Source organism: Sorex araneus, chromosome 2 (genome assembly GCF_027595985.1).
Source record: "Sorex araneus isolate mSorAra2 chromosome 2, mSorAra2.pri, whole genome shotgun sequence".
In the NCBI taxonomy this organism is placed as follows: Eukaryota; Metazoa; Chordata; class Mammalia; order Eulipotyphla; family Soricidae; genus Sorex; species Sorex araneus.
This window is the reverse complement of record NC_073303.1, coordinates 319,290,152-319,313,521: the sequence shown is the minus strand read 5'-3', so window position 1 is coordinate 319,313,521 and position 23,370 is coordinate 319,290,152. Positions and strand designations below refer to the sequence as shown.

Sequence of the window (23,370 nt, the reverse complement as noted above, 5' to 3'; positions counted from 1 at the left end):
GCCTCTCCCTCTGGGAGAAACTGGCAATCTTCTGAGAGTTTCCTGCCCACATGGGACAGCCTTGCAAGCTTCCCATGGTGTATTCATATGCTAAATTTAGTAATAAGCTGGATCTCATTCCCCTGACCCTGAAAGAGCCCCCAGTGCAACATCATTGGGAGGGCCAAGTTGAGATAGATTTCTAAGATCTCAGGGAAAGGACGAAATGAGAGGTTACTGAGCCTGCCTGAGAAATCGGTGATTAACGGGATTTTGTGATCGTGATCATGATTGTAAAATCAAACAAGTTATGGAAGTAAATCACTGTTATCTTATTAATGACATCTGCAGAGCATCTAACTGGAATCATACTTAATTGGCATAATCATAGACACTGATAATGGATACAGGCTAAGGATACACTATTTTACCACTTTTCTTGAGCACTTTCCTGAATATTCAGGTCAGATCAGCAGAGCAATAAAAATAAACATGTGATTTGAAATGTTGTGAATAAAAAACTAATTTGCCTGTATTCCCATTGACTATTATTATAAAAATTCTAAAAACAAATACTTCTTAGAATATACTTTGAAAGATCCTATGGAATAAAAAAATGCTTTTTGAATTTTGATTAAGCAAAATTTTCTTGAATAGATACAATATCTTTGGGCCCCAAGTAAAAAATAAAAAACATGGGGTCATAGAAGTAACTTACCAGGCTGAGCTCCTGCTTTGCGTGAGGGAGGACAGGGTTCTATCCGAAGCACTGCTGTGCTCCTTTCAGCGGAAAGCAGAAGCAGCCCCTATAGCACAGCTGTGGTCTCAAAACAAAAAGAAACCAAATACCCAAAATACAAACAAAAGAATGTCATAAGATTAAAACATCTAGTGATTTAAATATATCATTAAAACGAAATGTACACACTATGGAACTTTTTTAAGACATAAACCTTCGAGCTGGAGAGATACTAGAACAGGTAGGTTGCTGGCCCTGCTTGCACATATATGCATATCTTAAAATAGATATATGCATATATACATATACATCACTGTATCACTGTACCACTGTCATCCCATTGCTTACCGGTTTGCTCAAGCGGGCACCAGTACCGTCTCTATTGTGAGACTTGCTACCGGTTTTGGCATATTGAATACACCACGGGGAGCTTGAAGGCTCTGCCATTTGGGCAAGATACTCTCGGTAGCTTCCTGGGCTCTCCAAGAGGGGCAGAGGAATCGAATCCAGGTCAGCTGTGTGCAAGGCAAATGCACTACCTACTGTGCTATCACTCCAGCCCCATACATATACTTATATCTATCTTAAACAATACATATTGTTAAAATCAATATTTAGAAAAAAATAACCTGATAAAAGGATAGGTGAGGGGCTGGAGTGATAGCACAGTGGGAAGTGCATTTGTCTTGCACGCGGCTGACCCAGGTTTGATTCCCAGCATCCTATATGGTCCCCCGAGCTCCGCCAGGAGTAATTCCTGAGTGCATGAGCCAGGAGGAACCCCTGTTCTTTGCCGGGTGTGACCCAAGAAACAAAAACAAAAACAAAAGATAAGTGAAATTACATGAGCAGCTTGAAAAAGAATATTTATAAATGCCAACAGAGTGAATGATATGACAATTGATATTGGGCCAAAGCAATAGTAAAGCATGAAGGGCATGTGCCTTACAAGCAGCTGACCACAGTTAGACCTTCGGCATCCATATGGTCCCCTGAGTATGTCCTGAGTGGACAACCAGGAGTAACCCCTGAGCATTGCTGGGTGTCCACCACCCCCTCCCCAGCCAAAAAAGACAGCTGATATTATTGACAGATAAATGCTTATTAATGCATAAAGTGAAATGATCAAAACTTGATTAAGATAGCTAATCTGGGACTGGACATTATATAGAGTAAGGCACTTGCCTTTCACAAAGCTGACCTGGTCCAAGCCCTTCCAGGAGTGATCCATGAGCACAGAGCCAGGAGTAAAGGGGTAAGCCCTGGGTATAGATGGCTGTAGCCCCAACTTCCCTTTCCCCAAAAGATAGTGAAGCTGATCAAGAATAAAAGAATATGGAATTACTAGAAGTCTCATACACAGATGGATTTATAAAACTGTACAAATACCTCCAAAAAGTGGGGAATCTCTGAGACTGAACATCATTTATGATAGTACTCTGAAATTTACTATATTTATTTATCCAATGCTTATTATAAAGAATAAAATATTTAAATGGAAATATTCATGCAAACTTTACTCACAATAGCCCACAATTAGAAACAACCCAAATGTCTACAAATAGCTTATTGAATAAATAAATAATGGAATGTCTAATAAGCAATTTTAATTGCAAAGTGGCATAAAAGAACAATTTAGAGCAATGGAATATTTGATTCTTCTTAGTGATATTACTTAAACAATTTAATTGTATAATAAAATGTGTACATCTGAAATTCAAACATGTACATAAAAATAAGTAAACAGCTTATTTCAGTTGATCAAAACTTATTTTTCTAAAAATAAAGCTCAGCCTATTATCACTTCATTGGTGAACTCTCTGAAGCACTGGGGTAAAACACTGTTATTACAATTCTATCAACACACAGAGGAAAGTACATTTCTGTTATGTTTTTTATGAGTAGGATAATCATGATGCCAAAAATCAGATGTTATAATGGTCACTGTCATCCCCTTGCTCATCGATTTGTTCGAGTGGGCACCAGTAACGTCTCTCATTGTGAGAATTACTGTTACTGTTTTTGGCATACCCAATACGCCACGGGTAGCTTGCCAGGCTCTGCCTTGTGGGCGGATACTCTTCGGTAGCTTGTATTTTTGGGGGGACATACCTGGCTGTGCTCAGGGCTTACTCAAGGCTGTGCATTCAGGGTCACTCCTGGTATGGTTTAAGGACCAGAGGGACTGCCTGGGATTGAGTGTGGCTCAGCCACATGCAAGCAAGCTCCCTCTCTGTTGTACAGTCTCTCTAGCTCTCAATAAAAAATGTTAAGGGCAAATGTAATTTGATATTTTATTTGTGAAAATTACAGAAAAATCATTACGTTAGCATGAGAAAGCTCACACTCATGACAAAATAATTTAAAAACTAATAGTAAATGTGAATTTTATATTCTGATCAATCATATAATATACCACAGCTAGGATTGTATCTCAAAGTGAGATATATCATGTTATCTTTAAGTGACTGGGAATATCAGTATATTTATTTTAATATTAAAGATTTACTCAATGTCACAAAATAGGAAAAATAAATAAATCATCTATAATTTTTAAATAAGTAATAACCATATAAGTGTTTCCGCTACCCCAAAGGTATTTGTGAAACAAATATAAGGATTCAATACATTTCTTACTGTTACAAGCTGTCACACAAAATTGGGCTTCATACAAAGTAAATTTGTATCTGCATCCTAGCACTCAGTAACTGAAAAATAGTTTTAAACATTTTAAGAGTTAAAATTACATAGGATATTTTCACTAAAAAATTATTTAAAAAAATATAGATACTTCCATACCATTTTCGTTAGTAGCTGTAGCAATTTATATTTCCACCATCAGCACACAAGGGTTTTCTTTTCTCTATACACTCACCACTATCTGTAATTTTAGACTTTTTGATAATAAAGTGATCATAGGTATAGGCGATATCTCATTGTGGTATTTTTTTATTTTTCTGATTAGAAAGATGTTGAATACCTTTTGTTATCCCTGTTGGCAATTATTTTATCTTTTTTTTTTAGAAAAATGTATATCCAAGACATTAGTTTATTTTTAAATAATTTTGTTTTTATGATAATTAGTTGTAGAGTCCATACATATTTAACCCCTTCACAATACATATACATAATATATATAATATATAGTAAATATATATATTAAATATATAAATATCTAGCCTATATATGGAAACAACCTAAATGTCCACTAAAAGATGAAAAAGTTTAAAATATTTTATGTGTATATATGTACATACATACATACATATACATATATACATAGTCTCACTCACATATGTGATAACATAAATAAACCCAGAAGTGAAATAAGATGGAATACAGAGAAAATTCTTCAGGATCTTACTTATATGAATAATCAAAAACAGTCGAACTCAAGGGTACCAGCTAAAATAGACCCTAAAAAAAGAGACATCATAATCAGAACAACAAATACCACAGATAGAGACCCAATACTGCAAGCAGAAAGGTCAACAAAGGAAATTACATACGAAAGAACATTCCTTGCAGACTTACAAGAAGAAACCATGGAGCCCGAAGACAACAGTGGGATATAGTGAAAAAACTCAATGAAATGAATGCCTCACCAAGAATACTTTATCAGGCTAAACTCTTATTCAACTTTGAAGGAATGACACATTATTTCATGGATAAGCAATAACTAATGAACTTTGTAGACTTAAAACCAACTATAAGAGAATTTCTATAGGGGCTACTGTAAGACAAGACAAACCCCTGTAAGTACAATAAACCTCTACAAAACAGAATCCAACATTCTGCTGCCTATAAGAAACATATGTGAACAGTCAGAGCAAACAGAGACTCAAAGTCAAAGGATGGAAAACAATCCTTCAAGCAAACAACTCCCTTAAAATAGCTGGGGTGGCCATACTAATATCAGACAATGTAGATTTTCAGGCTGAAAAAGATTAGAAGGGACAGCAAATGTTATTTTTTAGTAATTGTGGTATATGTACATCAGAAAGAAATCACATTCCTAAACATGTACACAGCAAATGTGGGGCAGCAAAATACTTAAAACAACTGCTAATGGACTTCTAGGAAGACATTGGTAGCAACACAATAGTAGTCAAAGACTTGAACAATGCCTTATCACCTTAATAAATCAAGAAGACTAAAACTCATCAAAGGAAGTACTGGCTTTGAAGGAAGAAATGAGATAAGGCTAATAGATGTATACAGGGCTTTTCATCCCCAAAACCCAAATACACATTCTTTTCCAGTGCACATGGAACATTTTCCAAGATAGACCATGTGCTGGGCTACAACAGACCTCAACAGAGTCAGAAATATAGAAATTATATCAACTAATTTTTCAGACTGATGTCGAGGAGATGTCTCTTCTTGTACATTCTTGTACAACAGAATGGTCCTACTGGTTTTCCATTAGGACAGAACCTTGCATTCAGACAGGCAGAGTGTGAAGAGCTGAGCCATTGTATTGACAAGCACCAGTAACAGATTCTTCAGGTGTTTGGGCCTGACTTTGTCTGGACCGGGTGCTTTACACTTCTTTTTTTTTTTTTTTTTGCTTTTTGGGTCACACCCGGCGATGCACAGGGGTTACTTACTTCTGTCTCTGCACTCAGGAATTACCACTGGCGTGTCGGATTCTGGAAGGGAGAACACTGGGAATGACATGTTCATCTTGCGGAATTTGGTATGTAGGCAAGTGGACGTGGCTATCAAAGAAAATCCGACTAGAAGTTGTGGATAACATTTTCCATTGCCCTTCTGGAAGATGTGATAGATCCATCAGGAAGTTAGAGGGCAATCATCTTGGTCTTATAGTTGGCGAAAGACAGGCGGGCGTTTTGAATACTTTTCCCAGCTTCTGCTGCATCAGCCAGTACTGCAGCTCTTCTCTCTTCGGGGTCTTTGCACAGCTTTGTGAGCTCAGACGTTAGCTTGTGATTGCCTAAGGCTCGTGCCAAACCATATTGGTGAATGAGCTCGAGAGTTTCCGAAGACAGGTGTTTTTTTGTGGCTTTCTCTCTCTTCACCTTGATTGCACAATCATGGAAGTGCTGAACCAGTCGATCACATTCCCCATTGATGTTGTCAATGACAGCATCTTCCCATATTGCTGCAATAGTGCCAAAGAGCTCCCAGTTGGTGGTCGTTCTGGGAGTTATCTTTTTAAACTTTGTAGCTCTTTATACCCGCTCTGTGAAGTAGAATTTTGCACTAAGAAGACGGTGGTCTGATCCCATTTGGAATTTTGAGACAACAGTGACATCGGTCAGGCAAAACCATCGATTGAGTATGACGTCGTCAATTTCACTGTGGAATTGTCCACCAGGAGACTCCCATGTGCAAAGTTTAGATTCGGCCTTCTGGACCTGCGAGTTACCATGGATGGTCTTGGTTGACATGATGAACTCAGACAGTCTCTCACCCTGTTTCTTCCATTCTACGCCATGGGTCCTGATGTGGAGTTCTTTGGGTGACCTCTTTGGTCCTATCTTGGCATTAAAATCACCGACAATGACATTGTAGACGGTATAGTCTTCTTTATATGGAATATCACGTTCATAAGTGAGAGAAAGAATCCGGAGTTCTGACCTCCATCAACAATCAAGAATCAGGGATGCTGTCTCCTCTGCCAAGGCATCAAGAATTAAATGGGCCTGACACATAATATGATTTGGAGACAACCGCTGAACTAGAGCTGTTGCTGACTGGATTCCACGGGACATCAAAGAACTCCTGGCTGGCCACCTATGAGATGGTCAGACTTCTTCATCAAGATCCTGAACAAATGTTTTGAGACTCTTCATGTTCCTGTAGCAGAGTAGATGTCATTGGGCTACACCAGCATGCAACACGGACCAATGGAGACGTTACTGGCGCCCACTTGAACAAATCAATGAGCAACGGGATAATAAGTGATACAAGTGATAAAAACTGATCTTTTCAGACCATAATGCACTTAAGGTAGAAATTAATCATACACAGAAATGGAGAATCAAATCAAACATCCCGAAATTAACAGCTCAATGTTGAATGAGTGGGTCAGTGAGGACATCAAGGAAGAAACCAAAAAATTCCTGGAAACAAATGAGAATGAAGACATGAGCTACCAGAACCAGACATGATTAAAGCAGTGTTAAGGGGAAAATTTATAGTTCTGCAAGCATTTCTCAGAAAGGAAGAAACAGCCTACATAAATAGCAGCTGACATCATTGCTTAAAATCTTAGAAGATGACCAACGAATAAAATCCCAAACCAGGCAGGAGGAAGAAGTAATAAAACTTAGAGCAGAAATGAACAAAATGGAAACCCCAAAACCAATCCAAAGATCAACGAAACCAAGAGCTGATTCTTGGAGAAAATAAACAAGGTTGATAAACCACTAGCAAGACTCACAAAGAAGGAAAAATATAGAGAAAAAAACCCCTAATAAATCGAATCAGAAATGAAAAGGGGAACATCACAACAAAGACCAAAGAAATTTAAAAAATCATCAAAGATTACTCTGAAAGATTTGTATGCCAAAAAACAAGAGAACCTAGAAGAAATGAATAAATTACTGGATTCCTTAAACCACTTCACATTTCTTGCTCCCTTATCAAAGATTAAATGATCATATATTTGTGGGTGTATGTTAGGATATTCAGTTCTATTCCATTTGTCTGCAGATTTGTCTTTGTTCCAATAACATGGTGGTTTTTTTTTTTGTTCTGTTTTGTTTTGGTTTTTTGCTTTTTTTTTTCTTTTTGGGTCACACCTGGCGATGCACAGGGGTCACTCCTGGCTCTGCACTCAGGAATTAACCCTGGCGGTGCTCAGGGGACCATATGGGGTGCTGGGAATTGAACCTGAGTTGTCTGCGTGCAAGGCAAATGCCCTACCCGCTGTGCTATTGCTCCAGCCCCTAACATGGTGTTTGTAGTACAGTTTGAGGTTGGAGGAGGTGATGCCTTCCATTATTTCCCCCCAAGAATTGCTTTAGCTATTCGTGTTGTTGCATTAAGGTTTCTGGCGCCGGGCCACCCCAGGTGGGAATAGGTTTCGTGCCTTGGCCTGTTCCCCCTGGTGGCTTGGTCGCCACCATCTTCCAGAGGCCTATGGACAGCCAGGTAGGGGCCCGCAGTGATGAGACAGGTGGAACCTCATGAGATGGGGGTTGAGTTGGCCCTTTCCTCCCCCACCCCAATGAGACCCCGAGCTGCTGCCCATGAATGAATGAGCCCTCTGGCGACCGAGCAAGCTGCTTAGTGGCCATGATGCCAGAGACTCAGAAACAAATCTCAGAAACCAGCAGTTTTGACTGAAAGTTATTGAAATGGAAGATGTTTTAAAAAATACATAGCAAGAACAAGTGATCTTCAAAAAAACTGGATAAATAGTAGTGGTGGGTCTTGTGTTTAAATATTGAATGCAATCAAAGTGGAGAGAGAACAATGTGGAAATCATCTGCCACACAAGTAGGAGGAGGGTGTGGGATGAGAGGTATTCTGTATTTTTTGGTGGAGGGTGTGGGATGAGAGGTATTCTGGATTTTTTGGTGGTGGAAAATGTGCACTGGAGAAGGGATGTGTTTTTTATCATTGTATGACTGAGACTTAAACTCGAAAGCTTTGTAACTGCTCTCACGGTGATTCAATAAATAAATTATAAAAACCCAAAACTGAAGTATCTTGGAAGTGATAATGACATTTAAAAAATCATAAGTTTATTTATTTAAAAAAGTTACAGTCCTCTAAATAATAATTTTGGAATAAAAAGAGTCAATATAAGTATGATATCTATAGCATAAATAAAACTAAAAAAGATGTCAATAATAACACAAAGATTAAGAAAGGAGAGATTAATAGTGTTAGCAGATGGTAATATTTGTTATCAAATGGTATGTAATTTCATTTTAATATAATAAAATTCTAATGTAACTACAAAAATAAAGCAATAGTATGTAAAGAGTCACAAGGCAGATTTATGAAGTCAGGAAAATATTAAATTGATTTAACTTATTAAAAATAGGAACTTGAAAACAAATATGTCAGGTAGGGAAATTGAAAATAAATAGTTTAGATGATGTCCTAAACTTAATATGAGAATCACATTACATTGGGTTTAAAGATTCCAATCCAAAGGTAGATAGTGACAGATTGAATTCAAAAGACAAAATCATACATTGAGTAAATAAATACAAATTAAACACAGATGTAAAATATTTAAAGAGGAGAGTAAAACAATTACAAATAAGTACATTTCAGTTATCTGTCTTAAGTTTGCTAAATAAGAATGAAAAGACAATACAAAGATTAAGATATTTGCTTTGCAGGCAGCTGACCTTGGTTTGACCCCAGGTACCAAACATGGCCCCAAGAGCATCACTAGGAGTGATCTCTGAGCACAAGCCAAGAGTAATCTCTTAGCACAGACAAGTGTAGCTCCCCAAACAAACAAAACCCCAACATTTGGGTAAGAAACAGTCTATAGTTATTCCATGAAAAACTAATATATGAATTGCTATAAAGATAGTTTTAGAAGTGATTATGTTTATATTGAGTTGGCTTTAAGGAGATAATCTGGTACAACCAAACAAATCAAAGTCTCCATTAGTAACAAGAGAGTCTGCCTTTGAAAATTAACCTGTGGGCAATAAAATTCTGCCTATTTAACCTACCACTCCTGAGGATCTACTCTATGGATTTTATCTTTTCCCCCAAATTTTGCCCAATGGATTTTAGTAATCCATCTATATAATCAAGAGTGAAAAGACAAAGAAATATATAACCTTATATTAATATCTTACAAAAAGAAATCAAAGGAAATATTTTACAAGTTCTTAAAAACCTTTACCTTAATGATAATAGTGTGAATTTAACTGAAGTAATAATTGTCTTAATCGTGTATCCACCATGTAGCAAAACTTTAAAATATACAAGATATCATCAAAATATTTTAGTAAGAAAGTAAATTTTCTTTGCATAATTAGTTGTATGATCAGATTTTTAAAAATAAACAAACATGGCGTTTAAGAGGAATATTAAGTATTATACCACATGCCTGCAATAGAGTCTCTTGCCTGGGCGTCTGGCTGTTTTCCCAGGGCCTCCTCAGAGGGGATAGGCTCCAGATTCCCACCCCATCCCGAGCAGAGCACCCGGCGGCCGAAGACCTCCCGGAACCTAGCCACAGCCATGCTCAAGGCCCCTCTCCACATGTTTGGATGAGCCTCACGCATGAAGGAACCGGCAGAGGAACCCAGGTGTGTGGGACCCGGGGCTGAGACCTCCAAGCCTGCTCTGATCAGGGATGGGCCTCCTCTGCCCAGATTTCCCATTTCCCAGTAGCTAGGGGGTCACACCCAGGGACTGCCCCGGCGCCGTGTAATCCTGTCAATGACTTAAAAGCAAGCTCCCAGAAATATCTTATAGCCTACTTCTCCCTCTGGGAGAACCTGGCAAACTCCTGGGAGTTTCCTGCCCACATGGGAGAGCCTTGCAAGGTCCCCACGGTGTTTTAATATGCCAAAACCAGTAAGAACAAGCTGGGTCTAATTCCCCTGACCCTGAAAGAGTCTCCAGTATGGCATTGTTGAAAGGATGAGTAGAGAGAGGCTTCTAACATCTCAGGGCTTGGACGAATGGCGACGTTACTGAGACTACTTGAGAAATTCAATGATCAATGGGATGATGATGATGATAATGATAACACATGCCAAACCCACATGGGTTTGATCTCAGTACCATATGGTTTCCAAGTATTATTAGGTTGGCCCTAGTGGTTCCTAAGCACCACATCACAAAATGTGGACCAGAGAATGTTGACCACTAGGGCCACAAGACTGCTGGACAGAGCACAGCACCTTAACACACAGAAGGGAAAATGAAGGAGGAAGTAGTCTGGAGTTGCCCCAGGCCCTGTAAAGCACCAATGCAACTCCTAAAAATGAGTGACGATACATGATACTTGAATAACTAGAAGAACAAGACTCAACTATTTGGCTATGAACCTGTGTTACACTTTAGGAAATAGGGTATGAGAAACCGCATGGGATAACTGCACAGAAGGTTGACCAAGTCAGAGCTACAGTCTAAAAAAGAGAAACATTGATAAAGTTAGTGACTTTCACTTCTGAGTTTCAAAATTAAAACTAATAATCCTTTTATTTGTCTCTATCTCCCATTCAATTTCTTCCTTCTGCTAATCCATCATTTTATTCTGAAAGCTGACAACTTGTTTTTATGTTCAAATGTCCACAGATAGAGAAGAATTTTACTTCAGATGGATCACACACATTAATAATTAGTTAAAAATTATTTTGAAAATTATACTTGGAATTATCAGAACTGCTAACAGATAGCTGAGGCTTTAGAGATGATGCTCTAAAGCAGTGTTTCTCAGGGGGTATGATGCTGCCAACAGGTCAACCTGTACCTGCGGGGCGAGTGCATCAGCAACCTGATGGTGCCTTCAGGCTTCCTGACACCCCCTACTGTGCCTTTGGTCTGACCCCAACAACTTCAGACCAAGTTTAGCAAGAAAATAAATGACCAAAAGTTAGATGAGAACCATGCCCACAAACCACCTCTGGCTCAGCTATACAAGCTCATTTATTAGCCTTATTTCATAGACCCATAGATAAATCTCAAAAGACATCAAAAGCTATAGTTAATCTCAGACTCGCTCATGGCTGATCAGACTGAGGTAAATCTGAGGGGGGACGGGTTGGCCTGGTGGCCCACCCAAGCAGAGATGCCAGTAGCCACTTGCTTCCATAAACTGCTGAAAATTCAGGTATGCGGGTTTTGTGAAAAATCTCCAGGCTTTCTCAGGGTCGGAATGGGCTAGCTACCCCTACCTCCCTGTACTTCCAGAAGCCTCAGCAGTCACATCCACACCCCAAAGCTTCCACCCAACTGAAAAGCTACTTCAACCTTACCTTTCCAATAAAAAACTGAATGCCCTGAACAAACATAATGACCTCTTAGCACCTGTATTGCAAACCATAATGCACAGAAGGAAAAGGAGAGCGAGAGCGAAAAAGAAAGTGCCTCCATAGAGGGAGGCTGGGAGTGGGGTGTGGGGGCCTGGGGGATGGTGGTAAGGAAATGGGGGGCATTGATGGTGGGAAATGTATACATTGGTGGAGGGATGGGTGCTAAATCATTGTATGACTGAAACCCAGTTATGAACAGCTTTGTAATGATCTATCTCATGGATATCCAATTTAAAAAAAATGTAAAACAAAAGTAATGTGGAGTTCATGCCCAATTCAATCAGCTTAATAAAGTACTGCTATTAGCAGTACTCCTACATAAAAAAAAATAAAGCAATGGTTTTCAAGCTTTTTCTGATTGTAGTTTTTGTGTGGTAGAAATAAACAGAATGAGATTCACAATAGTAGACCAAAATTCCATATGAATACTATATGAAAATATATGTTAATGAACATTTATATGAATACTGTATGAATAACAAACACTATTAACTCCCTGGAAATAATCAATATTTAAAAACCAGCAAATTGATTAAATAATTTGAAAAATATACACTGGTTATAGTAAAATAACTATAAACAAATGTATTAAATGAATGCTGAGCATTTTTCTCTTGACATGAAATATTAAAGCAATATAAATAATTTAAAAATCCCAAAATATCCAGAAAGTGAAGAAAACTGTGAAACTGGAAAACGTACATTAAGAGGTATCAAGACAGAACTTAGTTCTAGGCTAACATCCTCCCAACATGGAGATTCCCCTTTTTTTTTTTCTGACTCCATCCCCCATTAAAAGAGATGTCAAGAAAAATTAAATTTACTCAGTTTAAACTTGACATATGATCTTCAACTGTTGACTCCTCTGCATTAATGTTATGTGAACAAATTGATGCAAGCACTAAAAATGTCTATTGATAAATATCAAATTAAAAATGGCACTAATAATGTCATATTTGTGGAAATGTCATTTCAATTATGAACATATCTACTCAAGGGAGATAGTCTCTTAAAAATTGAAAAATGCAAGAGTAAAGTACCACCAACAGGTCAACCTGTACCATCAGCAGCCTGATGATGGTGCCTTCAGGCCTCTTGATACCCCCACATTGCGGCTGTGCCTCTGGCCAGACCCTAGTAACTCGAAACCAAGTTTCCCAATAAATGAAATGACCAAAATTTAGGTATATGGGAGCAATAAACCTATTGCTCAGCCATACAAGCTCATTTATCAGCCTTGCTTCAGAGACCCATAAATAAATCTTGAAAGAGATCAAAAGCTTCAGTTAATATCAAACTTGTGCAAGGCTGGACAGGGTTAAGTTGGAGGGGGATCGAGTCACCCTGGTGCTCACCTAAACAGATCCCCCCGGCAGCTGCTTATTTAACTATCCAAAATTGACACCATGCCCCCAGCCTGACTCCACTGTCTAGGACGGACCTCACCAAGATATAATCTGCTGAAAATTGGAGTACGTGGTTTTGTGACTGAAATCTCCAGGCTTCCTCCTGATTGGGATGGGCTACCTTCTCCCCACCTCCTTATACTGCTGAATGTACCAGCAGTCACCCCCACAAAACAACTCCAGCACCACCATGTAGCTCTTTTACCGGCCTTACTTCAGAGACCCGTGAATAAATCTTGAAAGAGACTGAAAGCCACAGTTAGTTAATCTTGGACCTGTGAGATGCTGAACAGACTGGAGTAAATCAGAGTGGCGTAGGTCAGCCTGGTGCCCACCCAAACAGAGTCCCCAGTAGCAGCTTGCTTCCACAATCCAAAATTGCCGTCATGCCCCCATCCTGACTCCACTGTCTAGGACGAATCTCACTGAGAAAAAAACTGCTTAAAATTTGAATATGTGATTTTGTGACTGAAATCTCCAGGCTTTCTCCAGGTCGGATGGGGTACCTACCCCTACCCCTTGTACTTCCAGAAGCTTCAGCAGTCACTTAAACACCCCAAAGCTTCCACCCAATTGAAAAGCTACTTCAGCCTAATCGTCCGATAAAAACCGAATTCCCTGAACAAACATGATGACCTCTTAGTACCTGTAGTGCAAACCATAATGCATGAAAGGAAAAGGAGAGAGAGAGAGAGAAAGAAGTGCTTGCCATAGAGGAAGGCTAGGGGCGGGGGGTGAGGTATTGGGGAGGTGTGGAAAGGAAACCGAGGACATTAGTGGTGGCAAATGTACACTGGTAGAGGGATGGGTGCTGGTTCATTTATGACTGATACCCAATTATGAACAGCTTTGTAATGGTCTATCTCATGAATATTTAATAAAAATAATTTTAAAAAGGTAATGTGGGGTCCAGTCAGCTTTATCAGTGGCCTGAATAAACAGCAGTACTCCTACATTAAAAAAAAATGAAAAACATTTCTTCAAATTCTACTCATAAAAGCAGAAACAGGAAAGAATGGGATGAAGCACAAACAATAATAGAATGAATAAACTTAACAGTGAAAATAGTATGCTATTAAAAATGATTACATAAAATATATTTTAAACAATATAAAGTTAAATCTAATAATTGTAAGTGATATAACTCACACAAAAATATGTAATTTCATTATAGTGAAAGTCATGAACAACTTAATTCAGTATGAACTGAATTCCCATTATAGGATTAGTGATGGGAAAGAAATATGGATGCATATTTTTATAAATTTATACAAGGAAATTATTTTACAATGATGTAATTATGAATAGCATTTAGTACAAAAGCAAAAATAGCTCAAATTCCAACAGAATGCTGACCAAATATAATTCCTTTTATTAGTAGTCATTTTAAATAAAACAAATGTGAAGATAACAGAGTAATAGGAAACTATGTTTAAAACTTATTAGTGAACCAAAAATATCTTAAGAGTTTCATTATTCCAAATGAATAATTATTGATATCTGGTTTCATTATTCCAAATGAATAATTATTAATATCTGTAAAAACTATAATGAAAATAAATATCATGTGACATATACACATAATAAAATTAAATTTAAAAAATTATGAAACAACATTTTATTGTCTTTCGTGTTCTAACACTAATTGTCAAGTTTCAATGGAATACGTAATATTTTACTTTTTATTATAATGTAATGGATAGTAAAAAATATACATGAATGTACTAAATAAAAATTGCTTACAAGATAGTATGCTTACTAACCACAACACCCAAAAGGAGAGAGAGAACAAATTGGAATGCTCTGCCACAGAGGTGGAGCGGGGTGGGGAGGATGGGATAAGGGGGTGGGAGGGATACTGGGTTCATAAGTGATGGAGAATGGACACTGGTGGAGGGATGGGCATGAGGGAAAAACAAGCACGAAAATGTGTGAATCTGTAACCGTACCCTCACTGTGACTCACCAATTAAAAAAATAAATAAATTGTAAATACATAAAAAAACAAGATAGTATGCTTACTATCTAAAAATAATTTAAGCCATAACATAGTAAAGTATAATCAACTCTTCCTATGTATTGAATCACATCCCTTTCTTCTCTGCACAAATCAATAATAATCTTTTGTGTTTATGGTAATAATTTTCTTGGACTGCATTATAAATTTTGTGTTAAAATACATTTCTATAGAATAATTTTATCTATGACTAAATTTGTGTTTGTCCTCTTCAAACAATTATTTACAAAATATGTAAGCATAATTGATCTCTTGATCCCGATCAATTCATTGTCATTCATGTATAGTGCTACATTGTAAACATCACTATTTATTCATACATTTTAACATTAATGGACGTTTGATTTGTCTCTTTTTGTAACAATTAGAAAATTGGTGCAATTTAATTTGCTAGAGCCAAATGCTAGATCAGAGTATGAAGCAGTTAATAAACCTAGTAGTACTGGGGGAGAGGGCAAGAGAGTATGTGGTACTGGTACATAGAACAGGCAAGTCATGTGTACTTAAACCACTTCACCATAATGACTTTTTTCCTCTTTTCCAAGCCAAATATCACCTTCATGTATATTACAGACATAAACACATAAAGGAAACTAAGTATTACAAAACATAATGGAAAAACATTGTCTTCATCTTCAAAAAATTTCTCCAAAATACACAAAATCACAAACACAATTAAAACTTTTTTTCTACATAAAAGAACTTCAGGGAAGGAAGAGAGAGTACAGAAGCTAGCGTGCTTTCTCTGCGCATGTCTTAACCCCTTTGATTCCTTAGCACTTGGTCCCCTAAGCATTGTCTAAGTGATAGATACCAAGGCACAGTCAGGAATAAACCCTGAGTTTCACTGGGTAAGTAAATCATCAAGACACTGAAAAGAGTGAATATTTAATATATACAGAAAATAAAATGTAAATATATATATTACTAATAATGTATATAAGCAACAAAATATTTATATCCATAATGTAAATAATTTGTAGAAAATATTTTTAAAAGGCAGAGCAACTTAAAAATGGGAAAGCATTCCAAAAAATACAGCACAAAACAAAGTTCCAAATGGTCAATGAATCTATTAAATTATGATATCTAGTCAGATCAGAGAAATGTACATTGAACACAGAATGATATTTGTCTACATAACTGTCAGATTCACAAAGAGTAATCAGTATTATGATATAGCAGTTGTTCAATTTGTCATGTCAGGAGATTAGTGACTTTACAAAACAGTTTGGCATGATGGTAAATATTAACTATGTACATACTCTGATCTATCATTTGCCTCAAGAAAATTAAATTGCAGCAATTTTCTAATGGTTCCAACCCAGCTCCCCTCTCCAAAACTAATTATACTAAATGCAGTTAGTATATGTTTTACCATGTTTCACTAGGAGATTACCTAGTATCTATTCAAATTTGAGATGAGAAAAATAATATGGGTATGTATGATAATTTTCCACTAGTTTAAAATGAAATGGTATTTCACTGGTCAGAGTAGTACAGAATGATATTCACAGAAGAAAACATCACTGTTTATTCTACTGCTAATAAAGTAAATAAGCCTCACAAATACAATTAACATGTCATTTGATTCTTCATAATTCGGTGTAACCTTTGTATGGCTCTTTTCTAGATAAATTATTTTACAAAAGTTGGCATAAATGTACTTCCATGCATTTCATTTTGCATATAAATCAATATTAACATTATTTAGCATATATATCTAAATAATCTATATATCTAGCATATATATATCTATGTCATATAACTAATGTATTTTATACAGTCTTCTAATTAAGGCAATTATTTAAATACCTTCTAATGTACCACATGTTATTTTGAAATCACAGAGTGGCAGCTTTGTGCAATAATGCCAAAAATTATTGTACACAGTGGGGCCCTGAATGCCAAATTATATCTAATGACTTCTACTCAAAAAAAGGATATGTCTTGATAAATTTGTTGACTAACTATAATAATTACTATGTTTATATGGTGGTAATTCAATGTTAATATTAAATGTTTAATTCAATAATAATAATACATTGTAGCACTGTCGTCCGTTGTTCACTGATTTGCTTGAGCAGGCACCAGTAACGTCTCCATTGTGAGACCTGTTGTTACTGTTTTTGGCATATTGAATACGCCACAAAGTGCTTGCCAGGCTCTGCCACGCGGGCAGGATGCTCTCCGTAGCTTGCCGGGCTCTCCGAGAGGACAGAGGAATCAAACCTGGGTTGGCCGCATGCAAAGCAAATGCCTTACCCAATGTGCTATCGCTCCAACCCAATAATAATAATAATGTTACTAATAATAAATATTACACAAATACTAGTTTAAGTTACTGAGCAATAATAATTTACTTCATAAAATTCAAAAAATAAATTTTACTCTAGTCTAGTAAAATTATATAAAATAATGAAAAGATACAAAGTAAATTTTATTCCAAATTAGAATAAAATTATATAAAAACATAATACCTATGAACATGTTAAATTTTAGCTCTTCCCATTTGCTTTCAAAGTTCCTGTGATACTAATCCTCTAGTCCTGCTAAAACAAAATATTCCTGGAAATTAGTTGCTTGTTAATGTTCTTCCTCATTTAAAGTGTACTTGAACCCTGTATCACCATCACACCTTCAAATCTCAAATAAACCAGAAAAGTCTCATCATTTCATAAGTCCCACGTGAAATAAGTACCTTATTTCAGGACTTGGTTCAACTTAATCTTTTCATTTTCTTTATATACTTATAAGGTATATGTAACTACTTATAGAGTCTCACTGTTTCATTAATGACCTCCTACACCTCTAAACTCAATGGGGCAAAGAGTAGGTATTTAGGAAAACAAAAAAATTACTTTCTGACTTATAGTTAAGATTTTCTCCATAGTTCCCATGGATTCTATTTTCAAGAATTAAAAAATTGCTTAATAAACTTGCTTAAACAATAAAAATAGAACAACTTAAATAATTACAAAATAGTCACAAAATAAGCTTTGTAAGTGTTTTTGATAAAATTTACATTAGATTTCTTGTTTGCTTTCAAGTATATCTTGCCAAATTTCATATACTTAAATAAAATTAGAAAAGACAAAAACAAAGTGTAAACAAATTAAATCAAGCAAAGTAAAAAGATACTATTATACTAAAGAAGCTTTGATTTTGACCTTAGTATGAATAAATATGAAAAGAGAATAACAGTCTGAATCAAACAGTATTAGTTTAGTATTGTTTATATTGGAAAGTCTTTTTAAGATGTAAAATGAATGACATTAAAGACAGAAATTGAAAATAGGCTCAGCTTATCCTAAAAGCCTTTATATATCTGATGATGAGTGAAAAAGACACATAGCTACTCAGATTCTTAGTTATAGTTAAAAGTGATAAAAACTAGTAATAAAACACTGTATAGAGTTATTTTTTAAATAATTTTATTTAAAAACCCATGATTTACAAAGTTATTGACTGTTGAGTTTTAGACATACACTATTTCGCCAGTAATCCCATCATGAGCACTTAATTTCCCTCCACTCGTGTTCTCACACTCCATCTGCCCCTTCTGTCCAACCCACACTGCCACCTTGACAGACTCTACAAATGGTTGCAGCCTCTCATGTTCTCAGTGTTGCTGGGTCTGGATCTTCGGTTATACTGGTGATGTGGAAGGGTGGTACCGTTATTTTTAAAATTAAAAGGATAACTAGACTATGAGAACATAAATCCATTAAATAATCACACCAAAAAACCATCATTCAGATCTTAGCTAGGTGACTATAAGAACTATTATTTATGATTTTATTCCAGATTATATATAATATCCCCAACTGTTCTTTTTCATATTATTAATCCAATGCCAAAATTAAGCAAGATTTTTTCATTTACACATTCAATTACAGATAATATTTGTAAAAATACCACTTTAAACAAACTAAAGAAGTACAGTAAAATAAGTCAATGATAGTAAAAATAAGAGACTTTTACATAGGCATAATAAAACTAAAATTCATATATATAAAAATCAAGAAATCATAGTCCATTACATACCACAGCACTCAGGACATTTTGGATGTTTCATGATATTCATTCCATACCCTGGAAAACAGCGATTAATCCAAACCATTTGGAGAGTACCTTCAATATAGTAAATTTCTGGCAATGGCTCTGCACGTCTGCCGATAACTTCTACTTGTTGATTAAAAAACCTCTCTATGATCGTTTTAGCCTAAAACAGAAATACAACGTAAAAATTATTATCACAAAAAATGTAATTTTGAACAAATAAAAATGTTGCAGATTTAGAAGTAGAGAAACTTTTTTTTCATTATTTCTTATGGGATTTTTTTTAAAAAAACATTAAAACATTTTAAATATCAGTACATTAGACTGTGCCTGAAGTGATACTAGTACTTTGGTGGCAGGTATACTGTAAGAATATAAATTCTGAAGAAGCATGGTTTGATCCTTAGAACATATATATATGTAAACAGAATATTACCTCACCAAAAAAAATTTTAAATGTCATTTGTAAAGCTTAAGTGTCTCCAAAAGTACTAAAAGTACAATTCAAAGAACCCATATGATTGTATAAGAAACTTTTTCTTGCTTTTGGATTCTGGATAATATATGACGGACATCTGTGTAAAATCAAGACATGTCTTTGAAATTAAATTTATTTTAAAAGTATATTCAAATAAGAAAATGTTCTTTAAAAATATAATTGAAAACATTAAAAAGTTAGAAGGATGGTAGTTCACTCTCTAACGTAATTTGACTAAATATTTTTTGTTTGTTTTGGGGCTACACTTGACTGAACTCAGGGCTTACTCTGAACTTTGTGCTCAGGAATCACATCTGGTCATGCTGAGGGGACACTATGCAGTTCCGAGTATCAATCCTGCATGCAAGGCAAGTATCTCAGCCTCACATTCTCTAATTTTAAATCACACTACAAAACTGAAGAAAGTAAATATTTGTTTCTTTTTAATTTTTTTAAATTATTATTTATTTATTGAATCACCATGAGGACAGTTGCAAAGCTTTTGTGTTTGAGTCTCAGTCATACAATAATCAAACACCCATCCCTTCATCAGTGCACATTTCCCACCACCAAAAATCCCAGTATACCCCCACCCCACCCCTACCCCTACCTGTATAGCAGATAATTTCCATATTACTCTCTTTCTACTTTGATTACATACAATATTTCAACACCAATCCCACCATTATTATTTGGAATTTTCCCCAACATTCAGACCTGCCAAAAAGGTAAGTAACATCAGACACTTTGCTTTCTATTGCTGGTTATGAATAGCATATGATGTCATGTGGCCTTGAGAGGAGCCACGGGATCTTGGAATTCTAAAATTTTAATAATTAGGTTTGGAGAGATTTCTACCAAGAGCCATTAGGTTCTGAGATACATTTGTGTGTCTCTGGGATCATGACCGTTACGGAGTTTAATAAGTAGCTGGGGTGGGGGGCATTCATTGGTGGCATCTCAGGGTCCTGAAGGGGCAGGGGAGGGGAAGGACCAGCTCTTCCCCTATTCCGTGAGGCCCGGCGTGTGTCATCACTGCTGGCCCATACCTGGATTTTTCAATGAGCTCTGGAAGACAGTGGCTGCCAGACTTACTGGGGAATATGCAGAGGGACGACACCTTTTCCTATCTGGGGTGGCCCAACAAAGATGTCCTAATGCAAAGTCTGGAGGCATTTCTTCCAAGAGCAGCTCGGTTCCAAGATTCATTTGTGTGTCCCTGGGGTCATGACCATTACAGAGCTTAATAAGTAGCCAGGAGAGCCATTCGTGGGCGGCATCTCAGGGTCCCATTGGGGCAGGGAAGGAGTGAAATTAAATATTTGATCCTGACTAGAATACAGAATCTCAGAGAAATTAAATAGAACTGACAGCAAAAAAGTAAACTCTTAGAACAGTTAATTTTTGACAAAGGATTCAGGTGAACAATCTGGAGTAAGAAAGCATCCTCAACTATAGCACTAGGAAAACTAGCTGGATACATGCAGGGAAGAACAATAAAGAAAAGAACATGAAATAATGAAAATGGACTCTTCTCTCACACCACTTAACATGTTCAAAAGGTATTAAAGAACTTCATGTTAGACCCAAATCCTAAAATCTTCATGTTAGACTCAAAAATAGAACTCTTCGTGTTATTGACTTGATAGAAGTCTTCAATAATTAGATTTTGCTGTCCTGTACAGCCATACCAACCTGAATGTGCCCAATCTCATCTGATGTTTTCTATTCTTCATTCAGGGTTTTTGAAGAGTCATCTTCTCTCTCTCTCTCTTCCTCTCTCTTTTTCTGTCTCTCTCTCTTTCTCTCTCTGCCCCCTTTTACTCTCTCCCCTCTCCTATATTTCTCCTTTTGGATATTGTAGTTTGCAATAAGATGTTGAAAGGTTATCAGTTGTATCTCTTTACCTATTTTTAACACTCAGTAATTATCCAGCATGATCATCCAGCTATTATCAGAATTGGACCCTTCTCTATCTTACCTATCCTCTGCCCCCCCCCACACTTGTGGTTGATTCCCACAGAAATAGAGAAAGAGAAAGAAGAAAAGCACCTGCCATAGAGGTAGGCTGGTGGGGGTGGGGGTGGGGTGGGGGGATGATGGGAGGGAAACTGGGGACACTGGTGCTGGGAAATGTACACTGGTGGAAGAATCGATGTTGGAACACTGTATGACTGAAACACAATCATAAACAGCTTTGTAAGGGTCTATATCACAGTGATTCAATTAAAAAAACTCAGAAAGTAAGAAAAATAAATAATAAAATTGAAATAAAAAGAGTCATTTTCATGATTCCAAAAGAGTAGAAACCAGCTTTAAAGATAAATTGACTTAGGATGAGTTAAAGGCAAGTCTTTTGTAGTGCTAAACCACTAAAAATGAGCCTTGTCATTTCAGTCTATTGTGATCACTCTTTATTAAATTCATTTATATTATTTATTTTCAATGTCTATATTTAATATTAAAATATGAAAAATTCTGTAAATCTTCAAAAAATTTTTGGAAGATTTGAATTTTGAAGAAATTTCCCAGGATTACTGAAGAATTTCCTGTTCTACTTTCAAGATGCCATGTATAAAACCCTGTCATCAATAGTATTGTAAACCTGAGTGCAAAAATTTATTAAAAACATTCATGAAACTGACTGAAGAGTGGGAGGTAAATGTAGTTGTGGGGCGGAGTGGATATTGGTGAAGGGATTGGTGTTAAAACATTGTATGCTTGAAACCAAGTCATGAATAACTTTCTAATTTAACAGAGACTAAACAAATAACTAAATAATAATAACAAATAATTTTTCTTAGGTTAGTGTGATAGTACATGGGTTAATGCCTTGCATGTAACTGATCATGGTTCAATACCAGACACTATATGGTTGCCTGAGTACTCTTGGGAATAATGTGAGAACATCAATTCAGCATCACTAGAAGTACAGGGGAAAATACTATTTTGTTACTATTACATAATAGCATAAAACTCAAAATATCAAAAAATTAAGAATAAATTTAGCACTCTCTCTTTATATATATATGTATATATACAAGTATATACATATATGTAAAACATACTGAACTAAAAAAATACACCCATTAAAAATCCTAAAGTGAAGAGATGAACCATTTTTAGCACAGGAATATATTAAAATGCCATTTCTCATTATTTTCCTATAAGTAAAAGGTATTTCAATTAGAAGTCCGATTTTTTTGTATCACTTATCATCCCGTTGCTCATCAATTTGCTGGAGTGGGCGCCAGTAACGTCTCCATTTGTCCCTGTCGCATGCTAGTGTAGCCCAATGATATCTGCTTGCTCTAGGGACAGAAAGTGCCTCAAACCTTTCATTCAGGGTTCTGACGAAGAAGTCTAACCATCTTGTTGGGCAGCCACGTGGTCTTTTGACGTCTCTTGGAATCTAGTCGGTAACAGCTCTAAGTCCAGCGGTTGTCTCTGAATTGCATTAATGTCCGGCCCATAAGACAGCATCCCTGATTGACCGCCGATGGAGGTTGGAACTCCGGATTCCTTCTCTCACTTGAGTGTGACGTGATACTCCTAGCACAGCTCTTTCGATTCCTCTTTGGGATACCTGAATAGCATTCTCATCCTGTTGGCATAGGGCCCAGGTCTCTGAGGCGTATGTTAGTGCAGGAAGAATGGTGGAATCGAAAAGATGTGCCTGGACCCAGAGATCCTTCGTCT

General features: G+C 36.5%; 1 protein-coding gene across 1 annotated transcript in view; it reads right to left on the bottom strand.

The window, feature by feature from the left end:
- The window catches only part of ZPBP (zona pellucida binding protein), a 180,353-nt gene that overhangs the window by 37,471 nt on the left and 119,512 nt on the right, over positions 1–23,370 (bottom strand). The window contains exon 8 of the mRNA XM_055124810.1: positions 19,179–19,356. Coding sequence (XP_054980785.1) covers positions 19,179–19,356 — 178 coding nt within the window. The remainder of the gene's footprint in view (positions 1–19,178; positions 19,357–23,370) is intronic.